General features: G+C 35.3%; 1 protein-coding gene across 1 annotated transcript in view; it reads left to right on the top strand.

Annotated features, from left to right (window-relative positions):
• GRM5 (glutamate metabotropic receptor 5) overlaps positions 1 to 27,044 on the top strand; it is a 513,530-nt gene that overhangs the window by 184,409 nt on the left and 302,077 nt on the right. The window contains 1 exon segment of the mRNA XM_027040000.2: positions 5,228 to 5,477. Within this exon segment, the coding sequence (XP_026895801.2) occupies positions 5,228 to 5,477 (250 nt within the window).

The following is a 27,044-nucleotide window of genomic DNA, read 5'->3' as shown; positions in this document are numbered from 1 at the left end:
TGCCAGGCAGTAACTCCCATGAGAAATCGCAGTGTTTTCCTTTACTGGTAGTTGTCAATAAAAACAAACAAAGAAACATTGTTTGTAATAGCAACTAGATATTAGTAGTAAAGGCCAATTGGAATACATTTTTAAATCACAGTTTATATTGAGAATCTTCATTTCTTTTTTGACAAATGATAATTTGAGCCAACTGAAAGGAAAAAAATGTTTTAATATGCAACATCAAGCTCAATATTTTTTTAAAGTGAATTATAATTTCCTAAGGTGAATACGTTTTAAAAAGTAGTTATAAGGTAAATGAACCACAATTATAAACTTCTCTAACAATTATAAGTAACAAAAATTATTCCCTTCAGTATTATAAAATAGATAAATAGGCTAAATGTTTAAATATCTAGAGTCTACCATGTGCTTAGTGTTATATCTGTACTTAATTAATTCATTAATATTTATTAAATGAATAACTAGGCTACACTATTCCCTGTAGGAAGATCCTTGAAAAGGATAATCGAGTAGGTCAGCTTAGTTCCACGAGTATAAGCTGGGCAGTGTTATGGAGATATGGTGTATATCCTAAATAAGTATACAGTCTGGGCAGTTGAGGTGAACCAGAAGGAATGGGTAAGATTTCAACATCGAGACATGAGGAAAGAGTATTCCAGGTGGAAAGAGCATCATGAATAAAAGTGATTAAGTAGGAATGTGTTGGGCATCCAAGGGACATAGAGAAGAGCATAGTAAGAAATAAGACCCGTAAACATAATATTTGGTAAGGTTTTGAATAAATGGAAGACAGAAGATGGTGAAAGGTTATGTTACCATGTAAGCTTCTATGGAAGGAATAGTGATGGTCTGATTATGGTGGGAGAGGTAGGAGTACAATGGAAAAAAAAATAAACAAATGTCAAAGAAAAGTATTTGAGTCTTTTTAGTATAATTCTATTAATTTAATTTTTATTCTTATGATAATTTCCCCCAACACACACACAATTTATAAACGTGAACCATATCTCAAATGTATATTGTGCCAGGAAAATCTCTTCATTTCTAGATATATCCTGTTTATATTGCCATACTTTATTACCTTAATATGAAAGTATGTTTAAGCCTCAGTAACAGCAGTGGTTACTGATACTGATTGGTACCATCAGAAAGAGCCGTTATCTTTGATTATACATTATATACTAAAGGATTGTTTAGTGCCTTTAAACATAAAGTTCAAATAAATAATCTTAGGTTAGAAGAAAGATTTAAACTTATTCTTTAGCCAGTTTTGTTTTCAGTGTGCACTTTGGAGGCCCAAATGGATGCAGGTACTTCCAGCCGACATGACATAGGTCAAATAGTACCAGTGAAAGCAACTATTTACAATTGTCCATATCTTCTTTTCAATTTCAATAACTTTAAATTATGTTATTAAATTTTCTTCACTCAAACTTGTACTTTATATTTTTCAAAATCTAATAGTACAGAAGGGTAAAAAGTGCATTTTAAGGTTCTTTTTCTTTTTTTTACCTTCATATTTCTGAGTAGGAACATATGCTTTTTTAGTGCCTACTTTTTAATTTATGGACAACAGACATCTCTTAATTCACGTATCTTCCCTTAATATAATTACATTAATAGATCAGTCTCTTATTTTTGAGATTCCAACAATTCTCTTAACCATTTCTCTTTCATTCTCTAAATCATGACTTCCAGATTGTGCGTGAAGGATTTCAACACCCAAGCTCACCCTACTTCCACTTCTCAACCTATCATCTTTTTATTTTTTTTGTAAAGGTTCATCAGATTTATTTCTGTTGCATAATGAGTTTTTTACTTTGTCTATATGTAGATTCATAACGTTGAAAATCAGTAATAGGCATTTGCATTATTGCAACTATAAGTAGTGCAAGCTAAGAGCCCAGTAAAGCTATGATTATATTTTCTTCAGATAATTCCAAATCACCAGCCCTTTGCTGTTTAAAAGAGTGTCCGATGGATTCCTTCCTGCTTTTACCAGTTACTTAAAATGAAGCCACAAACCACTTTAATATTCTACACCATATCTTCCTTTGTCACTTTTATTTCCCTGTTAGAAAAATAAGCTTTGTTTCCTTAGTTCTTTCTCATTCTGTGCATTGCTTGAAATCTATTTCATTTCCTGTAATAAATTTATGAACTTTTTAATAGTTTCCCCTTTATTTTTATTTATTTATTTATTTTAAATATGTCTTTATTTTGAGAGAGAGGGAGAGTGTGTGCCCAGATTTACTGGGGAGGGGCAGAGAGAGAGAGAAGGAGAGAGAGAATCCCAAGCAGGCTCCACACTGTCAGCGCAGAGCCCAACACAGGGCTTGATTCCATGAACTGAGATCACTACCAGAGCCAAGATTAAGAGTTGGATGCTTAACTAACTGAGCCACCCAGGTGCTCCTCTCCTTTATCTTTAAATGTGTAATTCCAGAATATAGTCTTTATATCAGTTACAGAAAATCTCAACATTTCAGGCCTCCAAATTTTATTGGAATGAATGGAATACATATTCCCATTTTTAATATCCAAATTACCATGGCTTGCTTTTATTAAATCAAAATTATTCTGCAGAATTTTCATGTCACACATATAATGAAACTATTTCCTATTTTAGTTTTAAAGAGTACTGCTTGGGTTTTGTTCTCAGAAAATCATATTTCCCCAACTAATTTAAGTTCATTCTTTAATCCAATGTTGAGTGTTAATGCTGGTTGCTCCATTATTTGTTTTAGATGCTCCAGGAGAGAGCAGTTTAACTGTACCTAGAACATTCTATAGTCCCAATAGGTGCAATTAATTGGGTTCAGGCTACCTATTAGATATGTTGTATATTTAACATATATTGTTTTATAATATATATCATAATTATGTATAATGTTTATTGTTATATATAATATTGTATAATAACAATTATATATAATTATAAAATAATAATTATAAGCATTTCTTATCATATTTAAACTAGATATAATGTTTAACGTATATAATATACAAAATATCCATATATTAAGCAGTGTTACCTCTGATTTTCAGGTGAAAAAGCTAGATTTAGAGAGACTGTCCAAGCTAAATTAGAACTCAGATCTCTCTAATAACAAGATTCTCTCCCTATTACAAGCTGCTTCCATATAATTTACTGTATAAACAAAAACAATGTTAAAATGTTGTTGGGAGAAGTGCTAAAGATTATGGGTTTGTCAGATATTTTTTCTTGTTTAACTGTGAATATATTGAGAACTTTTATTATTGTCATCACAATCACTGTGTACCTAATTTCACATTATGTATGCAAATACCCCAGCATTAATGATAGTATTAAGTGCAAGATAGTCAGTTGAAAAATAGAGGTCGCTAAAAATAAACCAGAGAATAATAGATTACTCAGATTAGTGTAAAGCTAGTAACTAAGGCCCTTGGGCACATTTTTCAGAGGGGCTCCTTTAAACTTTGTTAATTGCAAAATAGCTATATTGCCCACTTGCCATCATCATCAAGGTTCCTTGTTATTTTATTTCTGGAGAAAAAGGAAAGATGCAGCTGTCCCATCAGTATTTGTGGTCGGGACTTAAACTGTTCTGCCCTGCCCTTTACAGTTTATTCATGAAGATAAAACTACACAAAAACCACCCTCAGTGTCTGAGGATCTCATTTGCAGCAAAATACCTGTGCTGTAGGAAAACATACACAGGGTCAGGAGTGAGAAGATCTATGTTTAAACCAAGACTCTGCCACCTATTTGCTAAGTGTGAACTTCAATTTTATCAGTTGTGAGTGGAATTGGAAGATAATATTACCTCTATCACAGAGTTGGTACAAGGAGCAGTGAGCTATAATCTGTATAAACAGACTTCAAAAATCAAAATGTTATATAGATATATGTATTTATAAGTTATCTCTACTATACTCATATAGTGAAGCCAATGCAATTGAATGCCTTGTACTTCTTTATTCATTTGAGATCCCCTCATGGTGAAATTCCAATCCTCGGTCTAGTTGATTGTTAGGCTAGTTACATCCTTATGTGCCCCATAGCTTGGTTGTCTTGTAATAGGCTCCTATATTCTTAAAATCTTTCCCCCTTATCCACCTAATCTTTTGGAAACTCAGAAAACAAGCCTGTTATGATTTATAAAGCTTTAAAATGCTCTAAAAATATCGAAAATTGAAGTATCATGACCTTTATATCAGAAAAAGAAATGTAGATATAATTGGGCTTCTGAGTCTTCCAAAAGTCAGCCATGGATGAGTGGAGGGAGCAGAATCTGCACTCTTAGATTTGAGAATTCGGTGCAACCTTCCACCTTCTGGGTATGTAACTTTGAGTAAGTGTAAACCTAACCATCTCATCTGTTTTCTTATCTGCAGAATGGAGGTCATAATGCATACCTCAGTATATTATCGTGAGAGATAAGTGAGACCACATATATAAAGGTCTTGGTACACTTCCTGGCATACAGTTGATTGTCAGTATTGATCACCACTTTCCATTAATTTAAAGGACCACCATCGGTCCTTGGCTCCCCAGATTTGCAGAGGACATTGGAATTATTCCCCCAAATCACTAACTTCTCTGTGGTTGTGTAGAATGAAAATTTAAATATTTTTCATAAGCTTATACATTTATCTGTAACAAGACTGAAATCTCAATGATCTGGAATTTTTTGGTTGGGATAAAGCCACTAATACTTATGATTGCTAATAGAATATAATATGCATAATATTCTATAAAAATATAATACCACACAACATATAATATTCTACAACAACATCTATACTATATTTAGTATATGTATTATATCTTTAAATACAAGAATCTGATCTGGTGGGATGAGACGGTCATGCAGTGAGAAGCAAAGGGAAGTGAGATAGAATAAAAATACAGCAGATGAAAGTCTTCTATCATCTCACACTAGAATATGAACTTTTTAAGTAAAGGGGGAGCTGAATTGCTTTTGCTTGTGCTTTTTATACTATTTTCTCTCTCATTGGAAAAAAATGTTTAAAGTTCAATGCATATAATGTAATTTCATTGTAAATTGCCTAAAGTGAACAAGTTAGTGAAAGAGCAAAAACTTACTCAGGTCTTCAGGCTCCAAGTTCAACACTACCAAATGACCATCATGCTCCCAGCCCTTCGTACTCTAATTGGACTCAGTGCATCTGGCACTCTCATTCACTACCCCTCTACTTATCTCTTTTCACACAGGCAACTATGGAGAAAGTGGGATGGAGGCTTTCAAAGATATGTCAGCCAAGGAAGGAATTTGCATCGCTCATTCTTACAAAATCTACAGCAACGCAGGGGAACAGAGTTTCGATAAGCTGCTGAAGAAGCTCAGGAGTCACTTGCCCAAAGCCCGGGTGGTGGCCTGCTTCTGTGAGGGCATGACTGTGAGAGGTCTCCTGATGGCCATGAGGCGCCTGGGTCTAGCAGGAGAATTTTTGCTTCTGGGCAGGTGAGTGGCAATGAGAAAATTCACATGAAGGTAATAATTTGGCAATATAAAATGGTGTATTTTGGTGCATAAGGACAGATGCTTTGGAAATTTAATCTGTGTAGTAGAAGTAGAACTTAAATATCATAAAACAGCAAAGCCTGGAAATAATCATGGAAAATAAGTAGATTTGCCGTGTGCTGATTAATGATGATAACAGGAATCAACACATGAGATAATGATTACTTAAGTCTTAAAAAAATGGCTGTAAGGAAATGAGATGGGTTCTTAGAGAATTGGATAATTTCATCATTCCCTCAGGAAATAAACACTTTGAGACTTTTTGCTGTTGCTTTTGAAATTGATTTTTAAAATAGTTATATAAACTTGTTTCTATAATATAGAATCCTAGAATTTTAAGTTTGAAAGTGAGGAATTCCTTCAGGACTAATTTTTAAAAGCATTGGAAATGGATTCATTATTTTACATTACAGAAGTGTTATTACATTGCCTGATCATCTACACTGTTACCAGACAAGTTTCTAAAACATTAACTTCTACAGGGATTGACTTTAATTATCTGGATAATTCATTTGATTGGCACAACTTGGCTTATTCCCTGCTGATGCTATTGAATCAGAATGTTAGAGTTCTCTTAGAAAAACAGAAATAGTAGTGTGTGTGTGTGTGTGTGTGTGTGTGTGTGTGTGTGTAAAGAGAAAGAGATACTCAGAACCAATGGTACAGTTCTGGTCTGAAAGCTGGCAGACTTGGGACCCAAGAAGAGCAGATGTTTGGGTTCAGTTCTGAAGGCCAGAAAAGACCAATGTCCCAATTCAAGCATTCATGAAGGAAGAGTTCCCTCTTATTCATTCTTTTTTATTCTACTCAGGTCTTTAATAGGTTGGAGACAAGCTTCACCACTTAGTCTATTGATATATATGTTAATCTCACCTGGAAACACCCTCATAGACACACCCAGAATAATGTTTAGCCAAATATCTGGGCATCCCCTGACCCAGTAAATTGTCACGTGAGATTAGCCATCACAGTTAGTAAAATGACCCCATAGTTTGACTTTATGGATGCAGTTCACTATTCTATAACTTTAAAAAGTTTTGTTATTGCATATCTTGTTTTAGTAGGCAGCCAATTAAAAAAATAGAGAAAACCTAGGGGCGCCTGGGTGGTGCAGTTGGTTAAGCGTCCGACTTCAGCCAGGTCACGATCTCGCGGTCCGTGAGTTCGAGCCCCGCGTCAGGCTCTGGGCTGATGGCTCAGAGCCTGGAGCCTGTTTCCGATTCTGTGTCTCCCTCTCTCTCTGCCCCTCCCCCGTTCATGCTCTGTCTCTCTCTGTCCCAAAAATAAATAAACGTTGAAAAAAAATTTATAAAAAAATAGAGAAAACCTTCAGAACCACTGCATCTTTCTCAGTATTTCTGTCCACAATAGAACGCTAACTCACTTGTTAGTAATTTTTAATGGCTCGTTAAAGAAAACATGCTTCCTTTATTTTCTAAATGCTTAACTGACCTTCTGTGATCAGACTTGGCTCCTGCTTGGCTACATTTTATGACAGCCACTTTATGTACCTAATGCTTTTCTGTCTGACCTGATGGCAATAGATTGATGGGACTATTTTAGTATGAGGCCAACTATCCTTCATAAAAATGATATTGAGTGAGATTCCTTTTTCACTGATGTCATACATTTCATCTAAAATCATCCCTAGTTGGCAAGAGTGATGCACCAGTTAGTTTCATACAACCCAGGAACATTCTCACTGCCAATATTAAATTCTAAAGTGCAGTGTTACCACTGGGGTAAAAAGAAAAGGAAATAAAGAAGCTAGCTTTAAACCATCCTGTTTTCCTTCTAGGGTATAAGAGATTCTGTAGCTCCTATCTGCTACTTTGCCAACATTAATGAGACAAATTGGCAGTATTTGTTTTTTAGCTATATGATTTGTCAACATGTAAATAGTTTTTGATCACATGTACACAAGGAAAATAGGTAGGTATTCACTATATTTGCCATATTCCATCTATATTCTTTATTACCAACAGTACCACAAGGCCAAAATTCTATATTTTATATATACAGATATATGTTATATATCTATATATATGTTATTTTTAAGTAATCTCTACACCCAATGTAGAGCTCAAACTTACAACCCCAAGATCAACAGCTGCACACTCTACTGACTGAGACATCCAGGTGTCCCTATTTTATATTTTTAAAATTTATTTTGTATATGTCATTTATTGGAAGTTCTCTCCATATCATTTAATTCATGGAATAAGAGATGCATAACTTTTACTTAGGTTTCTTAATCACTTCATTAATTGGCTAATAATAATTCAACATTTACTTGAGCACCAGTTCATTTCACCTTAGAGGAGTTTTGTTAGAAAAGCCATTCCTACTTACGACTTAAAAAAATAGGTTCCTATAGTTTCCACCTCTTGGCTCATATTCTTTTCTTTGAAAGTAACGTGATAGTCTTTCAGATATTTGGTAACAGTATGATGGTCGGTCCCCTTCATCTTCCCTTTGGGATGTTCCTACTTCTTCCTTTTCTACTTCTTCATGGTGAAATGGCACTCTAGGTATTAATAAAACCATTTATCAAGACCATTTGTAGAATAATTTATGAACTGTTTTGTGCCAATTACTACTCTAAGCTCTGTACATGTGTTGTTTCATTTATTTATTTGATAGATACTGACTGGCTGTTATACGTTAAGATGGTTGGGATATGTCAGTGAATGAAACAGATAATACTCACTACCTTTATGGACCTTGCAGGTGGTAAATTAGGTAGAAGGTGGCGAGTGCAATGAAAGAAAAAATAAATGAATCTAAGAACAACTTCATGTTGAATTCTATTATCATCTCCATTTTATAGACAAGGATTCTAAGACTCAATTTATATTGAGTAATAGTGATGTGGAGAAGACCATATAGATGTATGCATTGAAAACAAAATTAAATATAAGTCTGTGTAATTGTAGAGACTGAGAATTTAGCACTGTGTTCTATTACTTTTCAGTAAATTTAAAATATTCCTATTCATAAGAGTGGAGGTCAAGGGTAGTGAGCAGAAAGGCAAAATTTAATAATTATGAGAATATTTAGTTCATTTACTCTCATTTTCCAAGTGAGGAAACTGATACCCCCAAAGTTTGGATAACATGGTCAAGGTCACACAAAAGCCCAATTGCTGTGGCCCATAATCCAGTGCTTTTCTCTACCAGACTGTCTCCTGTAAAAGAGAAACAGTGGAGAAGTTGTCTGATAACAAACTCCAAGTTCTTCATAGATTCTGGGTATGTAAAGAAACTATCTTAGATAATTCAAATTTAAGTTAGCATTTTTAACACTCCCCCCAAAAATTCAGTTCACCCTATAACTCCTATAGTTGACACACAATGTTACATTAGTTTCAGGCATACAATTTAGTAATTCAACATCTCTATATGTTACGCTATGCTCACCACAAATGTATGTACCATCTGTCACCATACAATGCTATTACAGTATCATTGACTATATTCTCTATGGTGTACTCTTTGTAATTTGAGATTATTTTGTTTGCATATATTCTCCCAATCTCCCTGCATGCTCTCTCCTTACCCTACCCAATTCAGACCTGGTTGGATGGTTCTTAGAAATTAGAAGTCAAGGCTATGAGAAAGGAATCTATATTCACAGCTTTCTAGAGGGTCCCGTTTTTTTATAAATCTGTCCAGTTGCCATGAGACAGCCATGTTTAATAGGTCATTCAACTAAAATGCATGGTGGGACTAATAAGATAACACTGCTGCTGAGACAACTTCATCGTCAACATATCTCGCCATCTGTACTGCACATCAGAAGGGTGTTAGAGTGATATAGACCTGGCTACTGTGTCTTCTCGCTTGAACTCAGGGTAATCCATTGTCTCGTTGCCAATGAAAATGTCCTGTCCAGGTCCCTGAAATAGTCTTGCTAAACATTTTGGCCCTGAAAGCAGAATGGGATCAATAATATGAACAGTAATGAAATTTCTAAAGGTGCTTTTCTAGAATGGATACAGTGTTTTAGTTCTTTACTTGGGAAAATATCATTTGAGGTATATTATTTACAAGTTATAAACTTAAATCTGAACTTGGAAACAAGGACCAACTTTTAGCAAATTAACTACTTCAAGATTGGCTTTTATCTTGTCTATAATTAACTAACACTATTTAGCTATTTGAATTAAGAATCTCTGTCCTTCAATATGATGATTGTTACCAGGCTGCCAGAGGAAATGTACTTAAATTTCAAAGTTATTTGGGAATTATAACCAGTATTTCTTATCAGGAGGTCACTCTACATCAATGTTTTTCAAAATGGAAAGGACAAGAGCTTATTCTAATAAATATCTTTGTGGCTAGAATTACAAACAATTGTTCTACTAGAACTATTATAGTAGGCATTCTTCAGAAGTAGACATTAGTCTTTATCTTTGCATATCAGGAGTATTCATTCTAAATTAAAGCCATTTTTAAAATAAGTATATTTGTCTGCACACTGGGCCATTCATTATCATTTAATTGTGATGAGAAAAAACAAAACAAAACTTATTTTCATTGAGTTCCTGTTATGTGTCAGGAGACAAGGAGAGAGGGAAAGAGAGTGGGGAAGAAAGAAGGAGACAGTGAGAAGAGAGAAGAGTGGGGGTAGAGGAAGAGAGAGAGATTAATTTAATGCTCTAGGCAATGAATATGTTAAGTTTTAGGTACCTTTGAGTTTGGTAATAATGACCCCATTTTTTCAGGGGAACAAATTGAGACTCAAAGAGGTTAAATGACTGGAAAAGATCATACCAGTTTCTTATACTAGTGACCATTCTGAGTATCATAAAGAGAGAAGTGTTAGCAACATAACTGTTTCTACACTTGTGATAAGCTCCATTTAATTTTGCTTTCTTTTGCTTTTGTTGTTTAAGGTTACCCTTTGAAAATTAGATAAACTTAATAAAATGCCTGGAAAATTATTGAGCTTTTTGTGATGAATGTATAGTGCAGATAAATCTAGCCAGACTATGCTCTACTTTGCCTGGAGATGTTTTATACTTATCCGCATTTGAGTTCAGACTAATTGTGTGATGTTCAATCTATAAACAAGCAGTTATTTAGATGCATCTGACTCAGACCATGTGCAAAACTCTCTAAACCACGAGGGTTGAGCACAGAGGGTAAGGGGGGCGTGTGTGAAAAAGTTTGGAGAGGAGCCTAGGAGATAATATTTTCAGCCTTGTAGTATTTTGACATTTATTGATACCATTATTGGAGAAGCCTTTCTGTGGGGGTAAGAATATGATAGATGTGATAGTTCCAAAGATAACTTGGGTATAGATTATGGATTAGAAGTGATAGGGTGGATACAGAGGAAACAGTGTCCCTAATAAAAATGATACCATCAAGGACTAAGCAGCAGATCAAGAGCTATTTACTAATTAAAATGTGCTTATTATGTATTTGTTATGGTGTTAGGGTATATGCATATGTCCAAATTCATCAAAATGTATCAAAATTGATACTCAGTACATTGAAAAAAATCAGTAGGAGCTGTTGGGTGCATTGGATATTGTAGAGAAGCATGGGGAAGACGACAGGAGTGACTCCTAAGATTCTGGTGCTTTATAACAAGATGAGTAATGATCACTACGGAGATGAAGAGAGTTGGAGAAGAATCAGGTATAAAGTAGGGAGCAGATCATGAGTTTGGTTTTGGATAAACTGACCTGATGTGCATTTCAAACATAAATATAGCCAAGAAAACTTGAGAATATGTCAGTCTGGAGCTCAAAAGAGATATGTAGCCTGTAAATAAAAATGCGTGAATCATCTGAGTAATTTAGATTTATGAACAGAATGCATGAGTATGTAAAATTCAAGTTGGTGAAGTCTGAGAACTTAGCCTTGAAAGAAATCTCAAAATGTTATGATTGGAAAAAGGATGAACTATGAAAAGACCATAGGGAGAAAGCAAATCCAGAGTTGGAGGAGGAAAACCCAGAGAATGTTGTGTCATCCCAGCAAGTGTGGAATGTTTAAAGGAGGGGCTACTCGTGTCAAATAATTCTAGATCAAGTGAAAATAATACTGAAAGGGCCTATGGATTTATTGAGGTAGAAGTAATTGGTGATTTAGCAAGAGATGGACAAATGGAGAAATCAAAGTGGATTGAGAATGAAGTAGCTAAATGTTAAGTAGGAGCTGGGAAAATGAACCCATGGCATGTAAGCTACTGTTTTGTGAGGTTAAACTAATAAGAAATGGAGATTGGAGAATGATAAAACTATCTCTCAAGGAAAAATTGGGTCAAAAGACAGGTGTTTAACACAGTAGTTCTTTGTTTTCCAAAAATGTAACTTATGATCATGAAAAAATAATTTTAACAGTGAACAAAGCTATACAGTGAAAAGCACTTATATTTTTATACCTGTGTTAGCACAGGGTATTAATAAATTATTTGGTACTTGCTAATTTTATAGGTGAAAACTGGCATCATAGTGTTTTAATTTGTAGTTGTTTATGAGATTCTATGTCTTTCATATGTGAATGAGTGATAAATATTTATATTTTCTTCAGACTTCAGGAACTTAGTTTTTTCTGTTTATTTTTCCTTATTGATTTATACAAAAGTACTTTATAAATTAAGTAGTTCATTGACACGTGTAGCAAATATTTTCCCTCTTGTTATTTGATTTTGACTGTGGCATTTTGGGCAATGCCAGCCTTTTTCTTTTATGACTCATAAAGATTTGTAACCTGCATACACAGCCCAGTCACAGAGATTTGGTTGTTTAATTTTAGGATCCAGGTAGGATAGGGGGTTTAATAAATGAGGGAGGACACTTAATTCCGTAAAACTCCTAAGATGTAGGAATCAGGGGCTGTTAAAGCAAAGGTGGATGGAGCAAGTTGAGAAGGTTAATTCCAGAAGTGGAACATATTTTTTTAATGAGGTAGGTATGTTTAAAGGTTTAAAAACAGGAAAATCACTTGATAGCCCCCATTTTCTTCCTAATTTTGGAGGCAAGAACAGAATGTGTGTGTGTTACAGGGTTAGGGGTAGCAACGGATTGAGAAGTTGCCACTAAAAGTTGAAGAACAAGGAAAACTACACTGTTAATAAGTGATTTTATATATTATCTTTGTTTTATATTATTCTGTCTGTTACAAGAAAGAGAGAGAGAAAGATCTGTCTATACTATAATGGAGAAATACTTTTAACTGCAAATTTAACATTTACATATGTACTGTCTCATCAAGTATTGTAATGAATTGTCACTGTTAGGGTTATTTTAAAGGTTGATTAAACAACAGCCCTGTTCTCAAATTAAAAACCAATGGAAATGAGTCAAGGAGATTAATGTATCTCAGCTAATTACAGACCAAGTCTTTGATCTGTGACCAAATGGACTTCCTAACATGATTCCCCAACCCCAGAGTCACAGCGAGGGCTGGACAATAGCAGGACTTTCCTGCTATTGAAGATAGATGGCTTTCAGAATGACAGTAGGAAAACTCAGATTCAGAGTCCAGACTGCTCCATAAAAAAAGAAGAGGCTAAGTCACACCTTCTCAATTCTTCTTCCACCTTACCAGACAGGCCAGTCATTAATTCCCAGGAGAAGGGAGGGAGATGGTAAAGACAAGCTGCATGTTTTCTTTTCATGCTTTTCCCTCCTGGAGAGGGGAAAGCTCTCTGGAATGCTACTTTGTGAAATTTAGAGTGAGAAATATTCTTCTTACTCTCTCAAGTCCTTTCTGAAGTAGATAAAGAATATTAACTTGACTTCACAAATGAAGACTCTGAGCTCAGAGACATTACCTGTCTCAACAATATCACCATGCTTATTAGATGTGCAGCTGAAATGTAAATGAAACAAGTTGCATTGTAAGGTGCTATGGATCTGACAGCTGAAAATGCCTAGAAGGAGAACATAAGGCCTTAATGTTATTGGACAGAGAAAGATTCCTGTGTGAGGGATGAAAACAACAAATGATTTCAAAGGCCTCCTCCAGTACCGGGGCTTGAGCTTTAGAGGCACCTGTATCTCAGAGGGTTCTGGTAACTTTAAGACAAACTGCACTTGCAAAATATATTTAAGTAAAATTTAAAATAATTGGATGATAATAATAGCTCTTTATGGAGTGCTTTTTATGTAACAAGCCCTATCCTGAGTGGTTGGTTTTCCTGCATTAATTTGTTAACTTTTCATAACATTCCTGTTTGAAAGCTATTATTATTAACCTTCTTTTATTACTGAGGCACAGAGAGACAAGCAATTTGCTCTAGATCACACAGGCAGTAAGTGGCAGAGAGGGCATTAGAAGGTGGTCTGTATCCTTAACCACTATGGTAAACTATTGAAATCTCTGATGATTCTTTATTTCAATAATAAACTTGATTCTTATGGTATAAAAGATTAATTTATTTTCTCTATTACTGAAATAGGCAATATTTACTAAAGAGAAATTAGCAATGAAAGATGACTGTGAAAGAGAGATCCCCTTAATCCTCCTCCTCCTCCTCCCTCCTAATATAAATAAAATCTAGAGCAATCCAGATTGTGTAAACTAGAAGAATTCAATTATTAGATAGACTCTTCAGTCTGCATTACTATGTTTCCATGGCAACAATCTGATGAAATTTATTTTTTAGCAAACAGAAAAGTGTAAAGTTTCTTTATAAGAATGATCAAGCACCTGTGAAGAAACAAAGGCAAACATAGAATATTATTCTGTGGTGAAACCAGGTGAAATCCCTTTGCTCTTCCCTTGTTTTCTGGAATACTAATATGATTTGGTGGAGTGAATATCTTATGTACAGGTTTCTGTTAGTTTGAGGATACTAGGATATCATTCTAAAACAGGGGCTGGCTAACTAAGTAAGGCCTGTGAATCAAATCCACCTTCTGTTTTTGTAAATAAAGTTTTGTTGGAAAAAACACACTCATTTACACAATGTCTGTGGCTATTTTGGGGCTATATTTATAGAACTGAGTAGTTGTAACAAAGACTATATGTTAAGGCCTAAACTATTTATTCTGTGGCCTTTAAAAAAAAAAGTTTTCTGACCCCTGATCTCAAGGGTTTTTTCCCCCATCTACTGAGATAGCTCTGCTTACTTACAAATATTTTAGGACCCTGAGGAGTGTTTATTCAGAGGCAGTACTGGTTTGCACATAAACTCTACATTCTTTTCAATTCTCCTTGAGGTTTGAAGGCCTCTTGTGGGTCGTGGGATCAGACAGTCCTACGAATTTTGATCAGAGTTAGAGGCACAGGTTTGGGTGCTGTGTTTAGTGTGGAGAGGTGAGCAAGAACAAAGGAGTTTGTTGTTGTTGTTGTTGTTGTTGTTGTTGTTGTTGTTTTAAGCATTCTGGAACATAATGTTCAAAGCAGTTGAAGCGTACAGTGCAAATACCTCTTGGGGCCCTTTGTGGCTCAGTTGATTAAGCTTCTGACTCTTGATTTTGTATCAGGTCATGATCTCATGGTTGTGAGATTCAGCCCCATGTTGGGCTCCATACTGAGCATGGAGCCTGCTTGGGATTCGCTGTCTCTCTCTCTCTCTGATCTGATTCTGTCTCTCTCTCCAAAAAATATAAATATAAATAAAAGTAAATATTAAACCACCTCTTTATTCAATCCTGAGTGATTTAATTTTATCTAAAATAAAAGAACGTACTAAGTTTAATAAAGAATGCACTGTTTGATTGTAAATGTTAGTCTTTCTTAAAAAGTTATTTTTACTCCTCTCATTTACTAAATTAACTGATGACATAGATTAAAAAATTATCCTTTCTTCTTTTATCCTTCTTCCCCATTTTCCTGAGAGTTACTTTTCTAAAAAAGAAAATTTAGTTATGTAATCCTTCTACATAATAATCTTACTTGGCTCTCTTTTTCTTTCATATTCAAGTCTCTAATTTGGCATACATGGCCCTTTAAAATATGGCCAAATCTGCCACTTATTTCCTATTATACTCAGAGGTGATATTTACAATATTGATAACTATTTACAACATGGGTCCAACTAGAACAGATGAGAATCATAATCAATGGGTACATCTGTGCCAATACATGCCACCTAAGTAGAGGAATTGCTACACTTCTATTCACCCTTTCACCACTATCAACTCCTTATCTTTCCTGTATCAAAATTCTAGTAATTCACCAAACATACCAAGCTGACAGCATCACCCACACTGTCATCTCCTTGGAAAGATCTCCCTGCCTTTCTTACCGTGAAACTCAAGTGTGTCATGTGAGACATTATCCAACAGTTTCAAAGACTTCCTAAATTCTATTAGGACTTCCACAAATCCCTTAAAGCCCCTGTGACTTTCTGTTTTTCTGTTTTCCTCTCCCTCTTCTGCACTGGAATATGAGCTCTCTGAAGTGTGCGCAAAGGTTTATTAATCCCTGTGACTTCTGGTACCTAACATATTATGAACGTTTGAGAATAGATATGACTACAGAAGAAAATCAAGTGTAGCTGTTATGTAGGGGTAGAAAAAGGCTTTCTCAACTCCAGTTAGCCTAAGTGAAAGGGAGGTTTTTCAAGCTCTTGTGGAATAGAAAGCATTATGTGAATGCAGGCCACTCTGCAAGGAAGCCAGCTAAAAGCCCCATGGTAGAGGGCAGAGGTAATTCCTAGGACACCCTCTGTGATTGCGCGTGAGAGGTCTATTTCATAGGTTTTAGTGTAGAATGGGAACGTCTGGCCCTCACAAAACACATCAGTGAAAAATGAGGCACTTTCTATGAAGCTAAGTCATACAATTGACTGATCACTTTCAATGGTGAAATATTAGTGAAATGGTGAGATAAGGAATGCCATGACCATGTTTGTACACATGTCTGTGCCATTTCAAAGGAAGGCTTCACAGGTTTTAGCTCCTTGTGAATGGAAAGTTTAGTTTTTTCAGGACTCTGACTATAATGCATTAGTCTTGCCAACTAAAGTGAATGTAGATTAGAAATGGTTCAGTTGTTCAGAACACTTTAAAGCTTTATAGTCATCTACTGCCCTATCAAGACATGAATACGGATCTTTATTTTTCAAGATGACTTATAGAGACTCTATAAATTTAACATTTTTGGACCTCTAAATCTGCTTTGTTTCTATAAGAGACCGGTTTTAGAGCAGCTTTGGGTTCATAGCAAAATTGAGAGGAAGGTAGTGACATTTCCCATAATCTCCCTCCCATACACATGCATGGTCTTCCCATTATTAACAACACCCCCTGCCCCGACCAGTGGTGAGTTTATTACAGTTGATGAACCTTCATTGATACATCATTATCACCCAGAGTTCATAGTTTACATTGTGGCTCACTCTTGGTGTTGTACATGCTATGAGTGCAGAGAAATGTATAACAAGTACCCATCATTATAGTATCATACAGAACATTTTCACTACTTTAAAAAGCCTCTCTAAATTCTGCCTGTTCATCACTTTCCCCCCACTAACCTTTGGCAACCAGTGATCTCTTTACAGTCTCCATAGTTTTGGCTTTTCCAGAATATCATATAGTTGGAATCATATAGTATGTAGCCTTTTCAAATTGTCTTCTTTCACTTAGTAATATGCACTTAAGTTACCCTCATGGCTTTATAGCTCATTTCTTTTTAAAGAGGAATAATATCTCTTGGGTACCACAGTTTATTTTAACCATTCACCTACTGAAGAACATCTTGGTTGCTTCTAACTTGGTAATTACAAATAAAGCTCTTACAAACATCCCTGTGCAGGTTTTTGTGTTGGCGTAAGTTTTCAGTTCATTTGGGTAAATACCAAGGAGCATGAATATTGGATTGTATGGTAAGGGTATGTTTACATTTGTAAGAAACTGCTAAACTGCCTTCCAAAGTGTATCATTTTGTATTTATATCAAGAATGAGTAAAAGTTCCTTTTGCTCCATAGTCTTGCATTTGGTGTTTTCAGTGTTCTGGATTTTATATTTTTTTATTAAATTTTTTAAAGTTTTTACTTATTTTGAGAGACAGAGACAGCAGAGGAAGGACAGAGAGAGATGGAGAAAGAGAATCCCAGGCAGGCTCTGTACTGTCAGTGCGGAGCCTGATGCAGGGCTCAAACTCACGAGCCGTGAGATCATGACCTGAGCCAAAACCAAGAGTCAGACGCTTAACCGACTGAGCCACCCAGGCGCCCCTATATTTATTTAATTTTAATATATTTTACAGTACTATATTGATAAAACAAAGTCAAAAAAGAATATTTTCCAAACTCCCAATTTCTAAAGATGAATGTTCCTTTTTTTTTTTTTTAGTGTATAGTGTTAATGTAAATAGACATTACACTAATGCACATTTTTCCATTATTTCTTCTGTTTTTTCTTTACTTCTTGATTCTCACCCTACCTCACTCCTTTTCTCTTCTTCCTCCCAGGTAACAAATATGAATAACTTGGCTGTTTTATTCCTCAGATTTCTTCTTGATCTTATAGTGTACACATTCCCACCATACCAATTTTTCTTTGTTGTTGTTTTTTTTGGACTCTGAATATGTTCTGTCATACTTTTCATATACATAATCAAATATGGTTCTTTTGTAGATTCTGGATTTTCTTTGATCAAAATGTTTCTCTGAATAAAAGAAAGAAAAGAAACATCACGTTTCTCTTAAACCAAGAGAGTACTGTTTTTTTACCTTTATTCATTTAATCCAACCAGAATTTTTTCAGTTAACTCACTACAGTATAAGATCCACCATTATTTTCTTTAAGGTAGATTCTCAGGTGTGCCTGCAGGAGTTATTCCATAAATAATCCTTTCCCAATGAAATAACAATAATGCTTTGTTTATTAAATTTTATGTTTTTAAAATTCTGTATTTTCTGTATACTAATTTTAGATTTTTCTTTGGTACCACTATTTTCTCTTTTGCTAGCAGCATCGTGTTTTTATTATATTGTCTTTTTTAAAAAAAAATTTTAATGTTTATTTTTGAGAGACAGAGTGAGAGTGGGGTGGCGTATGAGGCAGAGAGAGAGGGAGACACAGAATCTGAAGTAGGCTCCAGGCTCTGAGTTGTCAGCACAGAGCCCAATGCAGGGCTCAAACTCATGAACCAGGAGATCATGACCTCCGTTGAAGATGGACACTCAACCAAATGAGCCATCCAGGTGCCACTATTATATTGTCTTTTTAGTGAACTTCAATAACTAGTAATGCATGCTCCCCCCATTATTCTTATTTCTATAATTATTTTTATTAAATATTGTTCATCACTAACAACTTTAAGATTATTTTTCTAATTATAAAATTAGTTTCTAAATATTAATTTTTGAGGGGTTGAAATTTTAATATTAGATGTTCTAATCCAAAAATAGGGAACGAATTTTAGTCAGATGTTGATATCCCTCCATAAAGATAGATTACTTTATGAAGATTTTGTATTTTTATTGAATTATTACTGTGCTTGTAGTATTTGTTAGCATATTTTTATGTCCAGTTAATTTTTGCTAGTGTAGGGAGAGCAACTTGATGTTTGTATAATTCAAATTCCTTTTTTAATATTTGTAATTTTTTCCAGAAGCTTTGGATTTTCTAGATATGCAATAATTTTATCAGCACAAAATAATTGACTCATTTCCTCTCCATTACTTATACTGATGATTTAATTTTTCGATTTATTGTATTCACTCTAAAATTCTAAAACCTAAAATCTCTAAAACACTGGTGTGTAATAGTAATGATAACCAGTATCATTTTCTGTACTTGATTTTGATGAGCTTATTTCATTATTTTACTAATTAGGATGAAATCTGTATTTTTTTTTCCTTAGCGTATTTACTTCTTTTCTTCTTTTTACATTCATTTTAGCACAAGATTTGGTGCTCATATCTTCAGCACAAGCATTGGTTGTCATATATTCAGATCCAAATACACAAAGAACATACACACATGCTCACAGACACACATACACTCACACATACTCACAAACTCAGAACAAATAAAATGAGATGTTAAATTAGGACACTGAGTGCTGATTTCACAGTTTTCTCTATCATGAAGAATACTTTCAAAAATGACACTTGGATCTGGTCAAGAAGGCAACCTGAACACACTAGTTTACCTTCCTACTGCCTTCAAATCCATTGAACTGCCATGCCATTTCATTTAGAGTAAAAGCCACAGTCTTTACAATATGTCGCCAGAGTCCCACATGTATCCCCTTACCCATGTCCTGTTGGTTCTCTCCTTTTTCACTCTGGTCCAGCCGTAATGGTCTTCCTACTGTTCCTCAAAAAATCTGAGTTGCATGTTCACTTCAAAGCCTATGTATTTAGTGTTCCCTTTGACTGAAACAGTCTTCTCTGAAGTCTTTACCTGAAGTTCAGCATGCATTACCTTCTACTATGCTACATATTTTTCTTATTCACTTGGTTCATTGTCTTTCTAATCTGTGCCAGAAGATAAGCTCCAGGAGGGCAGGGAGTTTTATCATTTTGTTAATTTCTCTATCCTCTGTCTCTGGAAAAACACCCCGTCCATAATAAGCACCTAATAAAAATCATCTTTAACAAGATAGAGAACCCTTAACCCATATTTTGGCAGGGAGAATTTTTTTTTAAACTTCCTGTTAGGACCCTGGAATCCTCAGAGATGAGAGATAGCATGTCTGTGAGAAAAAGCAAGTTTCACATCACCAGCCAAGTGAATCGTTTTATGATCTCAAAACAGCCGAGCTGGTTTCCTTGCTCTCACCAGCCTCATCTCACCAAGACACTCTCTGAACACCTGTATCTTCCTTCACCCCCAAACAAAGCTGTGGATAGAAACAGAGGGCTAAGGGGCACCTGGGTGGCTCAGTTAAATGTCTGACTTCAGCTCAGGTCGTGATCTTGTGGTTGGTGGTTCGAGCCCCATGTCTGACAGCTCAGAGCCTGGAGCCTGCTTCAGATTCTCTTTCTGCCCCTCCCCAGCTCATGTTCTGTCTCACTCTCTCTCTCAAAAATAAATAATCATTAAAAAAGAAAAAGAAGAAAGAGGGGCCGAATATATTAGGACAAAATTAAAAGCTAATAGTTCCAGAGATCTCCATGAAATATGGGCACGCATGAGGGGATGAGTCATGTGAGACCCAGAAAGATGAGATGTGCTTGAAGATGAGGGTATTAAAATGCAAGAGTGCTTATGTGGAGTAGTGCCAAATGAGGTCATGGCCCAGGAGGTGGCCCTAGGAGAGGGTGACTGAGTTAATATAAAGGTGAATGGCACTGCCAGTCACTCACTGATTGTTACTTACATGAATGTTGAATTTGCTAGGGTTTCTGTGTTTTTAGTGTCCAAATGTTCTCATCTCAACTCTAAAAAAAAAAAAAAGAAAGAAAGAAAAAAAAAAGAAAAAAAAAAACAAAACAAGGCCATTTGTCATGTGTACAAATCATTTATCCAGCCTGAGAAGAGAACACTATTTTTGAAAAAAAATCCATTACGAATAAACTTTTTGTTTCCCACAATAGAATCTTCATTCTGGTAATATGCCAAATAACTTATAAGAGGTAACTACATTTAATATGGTAGTCCCTCAAGAGATTATTATAGCTTGGCAATTCCATTTTTATATTTTTGCAGTTTTTATAACAGGCTGGATTATGTGGTAAAACAATTGAAAAAAGCAGTGGTGAAAACTCCTGTGGGAAAATTTCATTTTTAAAAATATTACATAATCTTATGATTTCTAAGTAGACATGGAGGATATTTTTTAGCTTAGAATTTGCTACTGTACATTTTGAGGCAATATCATAACTAACAAAGTGCTAATACCTTATATTGCTGTAGTGCTTTAAAGATTACAAATGCTTTTATGTGCATTATGCAGTCTAATCCTCCGTGCCCAGTAAATGCATGATAACCATCAGGGAAAATATGTCCAGATGGCTGAAAATTGACATCGGCCACCCAAATAAACACCAGAATAGTGGCCACCAAGTGCAGGCCCATGGGCCCTTAGAAAGCTTTAATTAAAATTTCAAACGTCCACAGTGAAATTAAACAAACAATTATATGTACATGTCCATGCATCTGTGTCTGTGTATGTATAGTTGTTGTCTGCCCTTATTTCAAAAAATGATTTTTCCATTTATTTATTTATTCAACAAGTATTTATTTGGTATTTACTATATTGCAGCACTATACATTGAATGTAAGGTAGCAAAAATGACCAATGTAACCCTGTCCTTCTGGAGGGTTTAAATAAACAACATAAAAGAACCAAATGTTTAATGCTATCTTTTCTTTATAAAGATATAATTGATGTACAAAATATTTTGGATGCATTGAAAGTATACAACTTGATGAGTTTGGATGTATGCCTAACCTGTGATACTATCACCATAGCCAGGGTACTAAACATATCTATAATTTCCAGAAATTACCTTGTGTTTGTATGTGTTGTGTATGTGTTTTGGTAAGAATACTTAACATGGTTATCTATCTTCTCAATTTATTTAAAAAAAATTTAAATTTATTGTATTGTTAACTATAGGTACTGTGTTGTACAGCAGATATCTAGAACTTCTTCATCTTGCATTACTAAAACTTTATATGCATTGTAAAACAATCCCCCATTTCCTTCCCCATCAGCCCTCAGCAACTACCATTTTATTCTTTCCTTCTTCTATGAGTTTGACTTTTTACATACCTCATATGACTGGCATGATGCTGTATTTGTCCGTCTTTCACTGGCTTAGCTCTTGTAGCTTGAGGTTCTCCAGATTCATCCATCTTGTAACGAATGGCAAGATTTACTTCTTTTTATGGATGAATAATATTCCATTGTATGTATATGCCATATTTTCTTTATTCATTTGTCAATGGACATGTGGGCTGTTTCCATATTTTGATTATTATGGATAAAGTTGTAATGAACGTGGGGGTGCAGATATCTCCTCAAGATCCATATTTCAATTATTTTGAATAGACATCCATAAATGAGATTTCTGGATCATATGGTAGTTGTATTCTTATTTTTTTTGAGGAACCTTCATACTATTTTCTAATGTGGCTGCACCATTCTACATTTCTCACAACAGTGTATAAGGATTCAAATTTCTCCACATCCTCACCAATACTTATGTCTTGTCTTTTTCATAATAGCTATTCTAACATGTATAAGATATCTCATTGTAGTTTTAATCTGCATTTCCTTTATAATTAGTGATGTCAGTCACCTTTTCATGTATCTGTTGTCCATTTGTATTTCTTTGGAGAGGTCTAGTCAAATCCTTTGTCCATTTTTTAATTGAGTTATTTGGATTTTTTTCTGTTGAGGTGTATGAGTTTCTTATATACTTTGGATATTGTCACCTTATCAGGTAAATAATGTGCAAGTTTTTTTTTCCCATTACATAGGTGGCCTTTTCAATCTGATTGTTTTCTTTGCTGTTACGAAGCAAAGTATAATAAGTGCATTGAAGAAATCATCTTTTTTAAAGTAAAATATTCTTTCTCTATTAATTAAGGATAGTTAATTTTGCTAAAAATTGGAAAACAAAAAATTGAATTGCCAATGCTCTGTTGACTCTAAATTATTTTGTCACCATGATCGTGTTTTGGACCTCATTCAAGGCTTCCCCATGATGTGCATATACCTTTAAAGATACTATTTCAGAAGGAGTAGTGATGACTTTAAAAGCCAGCTTGACACCAACAGTGAGACTTGTCCTTTTCTTTTACATAAAAATAATTACTTTTTGTTGCATAACCCAGTAACTACTAAAGAAAATACAATGTATTTGTGTTCCAAATTAGAATGCAGAATATGGTTAACATATATAATGGTGTTTGAGCATGTAGTGTTAAAGGTGAAGTAAGTAAGGATGACTGAAAATATCAAAGAAAGCATGTAGTGTCATTCATACTAAAACCCACACTGCCTTAACTTTTTCTGGTGTTCCTTCAGAAATACATAAACAGTGATAATATTTCTTATGGATAGAACTGGTATTTGCCCTAATTAACTTAATTCCAAAAGCCATGATCATTTGAGTCCAGCTTGTCTTTCCTCTTTCATATTTTGAATGATTTATTCATATTTAAAACACAAAGCAGCTTTTTCAATTGTCTAGCATTCATTGCAGCTCACTTGTGATTTATGTTATCAGTCTCATTTTACAAGGATTGTTGAGGTATTAGGGGAGAGACCTACAACTGTATGTCAAGTGATGTCTATTCCCTTGTCTTGATAAAAGTCATAGAAAAGATTGATTTGCTGATTGAATACATAACACATTTCTGAATTAATATAATTAAGATGACAGAGTGGTAAATAAAGCAAATAAGACTGCCTCTTGTATTCCTGAATAATTAGGGCTCGTGCTAACATAATGCCTCTGGAGGGAAAAATTGAAGGCAACTGAGTGAAATAAGTGAAAACCTTTCAAACTTGTTTGGGTGGCATTTGCCTTATTGACTGGCAAAAATGGCATTAATCAAGGAAGAAGAAAGCAATATTGAGAAAAGAACAAACCTTAACTCAAACAAAGGATTCAAGATCCAGCTCAATTGATCTTTAACCTGTTAATTGAGACAATGATGATCCTGAAGGTAAATTGAACAGACAACAGGGAGGTAAAAAGAATGAAAAGTTGCAGATGAAAATACAGGCATAAAACCCAAAGAGCAATATACTAAGAGTTGTGTAGGGTACTTAGTTTCAGACTACACTTATGGTCAGAAGAGAAGTGGTAGTTTTCATAACAACTCCTAAGTATTAACTCATATGTGTTTATATATCTAAGATTAAAAACATGTTGCTTAGGTTTACACAAATGATTATGTTTGAAGTATTTGTAAATCTTAAAAAGAGTGCACAATATGAATATATGATTCCTAAAGGGGAGTAGTCGTTAAGAATGTTCAGTTTAACAAATACGCATACACACCCCCTCCCACACAGACACACGTGGATGCATGCAGAAGCTGGTTCATGACTTAGAACTTTCTAAATAAGCGATAGATCTCGTATATTGGCTGGTGGGGGAGAGGGAGGACAAAGTACATATAGGTTCAAAAAGGACAGGATCCCTTCCTATAATCTATCCCAGTAGTTCCTGATGTGTTCATCAAAGACCACTATTATCCACCATTCTCCTCTACCACCCCAGCATATTCTGTAAAGCCTTAAAAGCCAATCCAAACAACTTCCAATAATGAAAGTTGAACACTGCTATTTAATTCCATTTTCTCCTGAATGCCTCCAAAATGGATAGGGGCAGCTGGGTGGCTCAGTTGGTTAGGCATCTGACTTTGACTTAGGTCATGATTTTGCAGTTTATGAGTTCGAGCTCTGATGAGGCTCTGTGCTGACAGTTTAGAGCCTGGAGCCTGCTTCAGATTCTGTGTCTCCCTCTCTCTCTGCCTTTCCCTGGCTCATGTTCTGTCTCTCTCTTTCTAAATAAACATTAAAAAATGAATAAAGGGATTTTTTTCTTAAATTATGCAAAGACAAAAAAGAATGGAATAAGAGATGATAACAACACAAACTTTTAAATGGACAAGTGGTAGGAAGAAATAATGAAATAGAAAGAAAGCCAAATTGTCAGCCAAGAGATAATCCAATATACAATACAGAACCCCCCCCCCCACCAGCTCAGGAATCTGTGATGGTATCTACCTCTGGAAGCTAAGGTAAAAAGCAGAAGTAATTACAATTTTGTATAAGTATCAAACACCTCCAGAATCCACTTGGATTTTGGCGGAAAAGGTGAAATTAATTCAGAGTATAAGGCAAAATAGAAGATCTCTGGATTGAAGGGCCCAAGCCAGTTGAGAGCTAGGACACTATACTTAATAAGTAAATAAGTAAATGTTTACACACAGAATATTGACAGCCTCAGTCCTCTTCCCTACTTGGGATCCTCAAATGCAGGCAGCCAGATCCAGTGGAAATACCTTCTTCCCTGAAACATGTGACCAGCCCCACATCAAGGATAGCCCAATGACAGCCCAGTCAGGACTCCCTGTTAAGAAATCCACAATAGACAGGCCCCACCCACAGGCACAGAATCTCCTCCTCCTGCTCCTCCTCCTTCTCCTTCTTTTTTAATGTCCCACTGTTAAATATAAAGAGACCACTGCATATCCTTGGACATCTGAGAAAAGCCTCTAACATGGAGGACAAAGCACAAAATCAATAAGAGGTTATTTGGAGGAAATAGAGACTCTTCAGGAAAATGAAAAGTTCAAATAAAGAACTAATAGTAATATTTTCAAATACATAAGATATTGCATCCTTGGAAGTAGAAGAAAATACTGAACATATGAATAGAATAATACATAAAAAGTATATTTAATAATAGAAATAAAACATTTATTAGAGAAATATGGAGAAACAAATTAAAGAAATATTTAAAAATGTAAAACAAGGGGGAAAAGAATGTTATATAGAAGAGAAACTATAAGAAAACTAGAGAACTGATTTAGGTATACCAACATTTAAGAGTTTGAAAGAAAATAAAGAAAATTAAAGAAATGCATCATTAAAATCATATTTTAAAAATTTTCTAGAATTGAAGAATACAAATTGCAAGATTAAAATCACCCTCTGAATACTTCAGTGGCTGAAAATCACTCCTCCCAATACTGAGACAAATTTTTTTCTCAAATTTCATATAACTGGGGAAAAAGACTTGTATCAAGCTTCCAGAGAGAGGTGAGAGATAGTTGGGGGTAGATAGAAGAATGCAGGAAGAATTAAAAAGAATAGAAATCAGGGGAGCTAAGATGGTGGCATAGTAGGAGGACTCTAGGCTTGCCTCGTCCCTCAAACACAGCTAGATAATAGATCATTCTGAATACCCAAGAAATTGACCTGAAGACTAACAGAACAAATTGCACAACTAGAAGGGAAGAAAAGGCCACATAGAGGAAAGTAGGAAGTGCAGAAATGTGGTTTGAGGCAGAAATGGATCTCAGGTTATCTGGAGAGGAGGTTGCAGAAAAAGAGAGAGAGGGAGGCAGGGAGGGAGAGATAGAGGAATGCTTAGGGACAAGCACAAGAACACTTCAGCCATTGTCTTGGAAAATGAGAGAGGCTGATATTCTTGAGTTTTTGAAACCAGTGGGGCTCAAAACCTAGAATTTTATAGGTCCATGGGCTTGTCTGGGATAGAGATCTGAGGTCGCTGCCCTACTCCTGGAGAGAAGGCAGGCAGACAACATAGAGGAAGCTGGAGTGATCTGAGGATTACATAAGACATACCTGGGGTGGGGAGGGGGCATGGTGATGGGGCAACTGTCCTCTCTTCTTGGAGCACATTGCCTCTCCAGGGACAAAAGAGCCAGCAGGTACCATTTCACTCCCCCACCCCTCCACATAGGTGTAGAGACACCTGAAGGCAGCTAACCTGGACACGGTCTTGTTTAGCCGGCTTTGCTCCAAATTCCATGCTTCTGTGCTCTGGCACAACTGCCCTTCTGGTTCAAACCTGGATTGATCCCAGAGCAGCGAGACCCTATCCCAGAGAACCAGCGCAGGTCTCCACCATACCAAGTCCCTAAAGTTTTG

This window comes from Acinonyx jubatus, chromosome D1, assembly GCF_027475565.1.
Source record: "Acinonyx jubatus isolate Ajub_Pintada_27869175 chromosome D1, VMU_Ajub_asm_v1.0, whole genome shotgun sequence".
NCBI lineage: Eukaryota > Metazoa > Chordata > Mammalia > Carnivora > Felidae > Acinonyx > Acinonyx jubatus.
Note: the sequence above shows the minus strand (reverse complement) of the source record. Positions and strands in the feature narration are given on the sequence as shown.